At 40.0% G+C, this 4,164-nt stretch overlaps 1 protein-coding gene across 1 annotated transcript; it reads left to right on the top strand.

The window, feature by feature from the left end:
• The first annotated feature begins 2,729 nt into the window (after window positions 1–2,729).
• LOC110287900 (olfactory receptor 14C36-like) lies at window positions 2,730–3,740 on the top strand. The gene has a single exon (XM_021154397.1). The coding sequence runs from the start codon at window positions 2,730–2,732 to the stop codon at window positions 3,738–3,740; it is 1,011 nt and encodes a 336-aa protein (XP_021010056.1).
• The last annotated feature ends 424 nt before the right edge of the window (window positions 3,741–4,164 follow it).

The raw sequence follows: 4,164 nt of genomic DNA, 5'->3' as shown, positions 1-4,164 counted from the left end.
CCCCAAACTCCTGCTTCTATCATGGTGCTTTCGACCTGCTCACCCACTTCTACCTCAGCACCCAGTCTTCCCCTATGCTGGATCATCAATCCTCCACGGGACCAAGAGGTTCCTCTCCCATTGATGCCAGATGAGGCTACGCTTTGCTATAAAAGTAGCTGGAGCCATGGGTCCCTCCATGTGTACTCTGTTTGGTGGTTTAATCCCTGGGATCTTTCAGGGGTCTGGTTGATTAATATTGTATTTCTTCTTATGGGGTGGCAAACCATTGCAGCTCTTACAGTCCTGGATAATTCCACCACTAAGGTCCCAGTGCTCAGTCAGATGGTTGTCTGTGAGCATCCACATCACAACTGTATTGTTCAGACACTGGCAGAGTCTCTCAGGGGAACAGATATACCAGACTCCTGTCAGCAAACTCTTCTTGCCGTCAGCAATAGTGTCTGAAATGGTGTCTGCAGAGGGGGTGGATCTGTAGGTGGGGCAATCTCTGTGTGGCCTTTCCTCCAGATTCTGCTCTATTCTTTGTTCCTGCATTTTCTTTCATAGGAGGAACTCTGCATTACTATTTTTGAGGTGAGAGGGTGGCACCATGCCTCAACTGGAAGCCATGCCTATCCACCAGATATGGTCTTTAAAGTTTACTTTCCAATTTGTTGGGTATTTCATCTGTCTTATTCAGGATTTCTATTCCTGCACAAATATCATGACCAAGAAGCACTTGGGGAGGAAAGGGTTTATTCAGCTTACTCTCCCACATTGCTGTTCATCACCAAAGGAAGTCAGGACTGGAACTCAAACAGGTCAGGAAGCAGGAGCTGATGCAGCGGCCACGGAGGGCTGTACTTTACTGGCTTGCTTCCACTGGCTTGCTCAGCTTGTTTTCTTATAGAACCCAAGACTACCAGCCCAGAGATGGTACCACCCACAAGGGGCCCTCCCCCTTGATCACTAATTGAAAAAGTGCCTTGTAGCTCAATCTCATGGAGGCATTTCCCCAACTGATGCTCCTTTCTTTGTGATAACTCCAGCTGTGTCAAGTTGACACAAAACTAGCCGGTACATCAGCTAATGTCCTTTCTTGGGTCCTGGCAACCTCTTTGATCTGTGGCATCTGAGACTTAATAGTGGCTCTCTACAGTTCTCCCTCACTCGCCTCTACACACCTCCTTTCAAATTCTTGATGCTCTATACTTCTCCCTCATCTCCTCCCAAATCTGAATGGCTACCTTTTCCCTCCCCCTCCTCTTTTCCTCCAAGATCCTTCTCTCCCAATACCTCTTGAGATTATTTTCTTTCCCCTTCTGAGTAGGCCTGTAGCATCCATAGTTTGATATGATCTTCCTTCTTCTTGTGTTTCAAATGATCTGTGAGTTATATTGTTGGATGCCAAGTATTTATTTATTTATTTATTTATTTATTTATTTATTTATTATGGCTAACATCCACTTGTCAGTGAATATATACCATGTGTGTTCATTTGTGACTGGGTTACCTCACTTAGGATGACATCCTCCAGATGCATCCATTTGCCTAAGAATTTCATGATGTCATTGTTATTAATAGGTGAATAGTTCATCATTATGTAAATGTACCACATTTTCTGTACCCATTCCTCTGTGAAGGGACATCTAGGTTGTTTCAATCTTCGGGCTATTATACATAAGACTGCTATGAACATAGTGGAGTATGTAAGTCTGTTATATTTTGGAGCATCTTTTGGTATATGCCCAGGAACGCTACAGTTGGGTCCTCAGGTAATACTATGTCCAATTTTCTGAGGAACAACCAGACAGATTTCCAGAGTGGTTGTACCAGCTTGTAATCACACCACCAAGCCCTGGATACCTCAACGCACCTGAAAAGTAAGATTCAGATCTAAAATTCCATCTCATAAATATGATAGAGAGCTGTAAGGAGGGCATAAATAACTCCCTTAAATAAATAAAGGAGAACACAGGTTAACAAGTAGAAGCCCTTAAAGAGGAAACAAATAAATCATTTAAAGACATACAGAAAAACACAAATCAAAATGAAATAATTGAACGAGACCATTCAGGATCAAAAAATGGAAATAGAAATGTTAAAGAAAACACAAAGGGAGATGGAATACTTAGGAAAGAGATCAGGAATCACAGATGCAAGCATCACCAATAGAATACAAGAGACAGAAGTAAGGACATTGACACAAGAGTCGAAGAAAATATGAAAAGCAAAAGCTCCGAACTCAAAACATTCAAGAAATCCAGACAGAATGAAAAGGCCCAACCTATGAATAATAGGTATAGATGAGACTGAAGACTCCCAACTAAAAGGGCTGGTATATATAAACAGTTTTAGAAATATATTCCACATTTTAGATGCTTCTAGGTGATCCTAATTGATGCAGATATATTATGTAGAAAAGGAACTTGCCATATTACATGACTTTATATTAAACAACATAATATTTATTAAGATAATAGTATTCATGTGACAGCTATTATCATGAAAATTAATTCTAAGTGCTTATCATATCATACAATTTGACATATAGCCACATATTAAAAATAAAGAATGATAAAATCATATGCAAACCAAGAAAAATATACTTGATTTTTCACACATAAAGGCCAGTTTTAGAGAACAAAAATAAACCATTTCAAGAGAAATGCTTGTGATCTATCAAACAATTTAAGTTATTCTCAGTTACTGCTTTTCTCTTTCAGGTAAACATGAACTTTGAGACTATGGCCAACTCCACCCTGGTTACCAATTCTACCCTGGTTACCGAGTTCATGCTGGAAGATTTTGCTGAGACTTGGGAGCTCAGGATCCTACTCAGTGTGCTGTTCCTGCTGGTGTATCTGTGCAGCCTGTTAGGGAACCTTATCATCATCATTGTTACTACAGTTGACCAGACCCTGAACACACCCATGTACTTCTTCCTCAGGAATCTGTCCATTTTAGACATGGGGTTTGTATCTGTTACTGTGCCTAGTGCTTGTATCANTTCTTTCACTGACCACANGNNCATTTCTGTGGNNGGATGTGNAGCACAGGTCTTTTTGNTCTTATTTTGTNNNGNTGTAGAGATTCAGTTTCTCACCATCATGGCCCAGGATCGCTATGTAGCCATCTGCAAGCCTCTCCTTTACCCTATGATTATGAACCATCAATTCTGTGTTCAGACGACACTGGCTTCCCTACTTACCTCTCTTATCCTTGCAAGTGTGCACACGTTCAAAACTTTCCAGCTGTCCTTTTGTCACTCTAAAGTAATTCCGCATTTCTTCTGTGATATCCCCTCTTTGCTGAGGCTTTCTTGCTCTGACACCTTTAACAACAAACTCTTAATTTTGCTAACTGCCATTGGGCTCAGTGGTAGCTGCTTTACCTTCATTGCCATATCATATGTTCGCATATTATCAGCTGTCTTGAAGGTTCCTGTCAAAGGAGAGAGAGGAAAAGCCTTTTCCACCTGTATCCCTCACATTATTGTGGTGTCTGTGTTTCTTAGTTCTGCTGCCTATGTGTATCTAAGACCTCCAGTAGTAATATTGGAAGTAGTTCAGGAGATGACACTTTCTGCATTCTATACCATTGTCCCACCATTCCTAAATCCTATCATCTATAGTCTTAGAAACAAACAGATAAAGGAGGCTGTGAAGAAAGTGGTATTAAGAATTACTTTCAGATTTGAATATAAAAAGAATGAGTACTTGTCAGAGTTTTCTAGAGGAAGAGAAATGACAAAATAAAAGGAAACATTTATGCAAAAACAGACAGGCACACACACAGACACACACAGCAGGTATAGAATAAATCTTACTTGCTCAAACACTGAAGATCATCAAATCACTAAAATGAAAGCAGTAATACATATACACATGAAATAGATAAGATTGAGAAACACACACACACACAAAATGCTAGGACACCCACATTCATAAAAGCAACTTGGTTAAAGCACAAAGCACACATTGAAGTGCACACAGCAATAGTGTGGGACTTCAACAACCTACTCTCACCAATGGGCAAAGCATGGAAACAGAAACTAAACAGAGGCACAGTGAAACTAACAGAAGTTTTGAAGCAAATGGATTTAACAGATATATATTATAAGACAATAGAAAACTCTGAAAAGAAATTGAGGTAATGAATCTTTAAGAATATCTGTAAGTT

Source organism: Mus caroli, unplaced genomic scaffold (assembly GCF_900094665.2).
Source record: "Mus caroli unplaced genomic scaffold, CAROLI_EIJ_v1.1 scaffold_16662_1, whole genome shotgun sequence".
NCBI lineage: Eukaryota > Metazoa > Chordata > Mammalia > Rodentia > Muridae > Mus > Mus caroli.
Note: the sequence above shows the minus strand (reverse complement) of the source record. Positions and strands in the feature narration are given on the sequence as shown.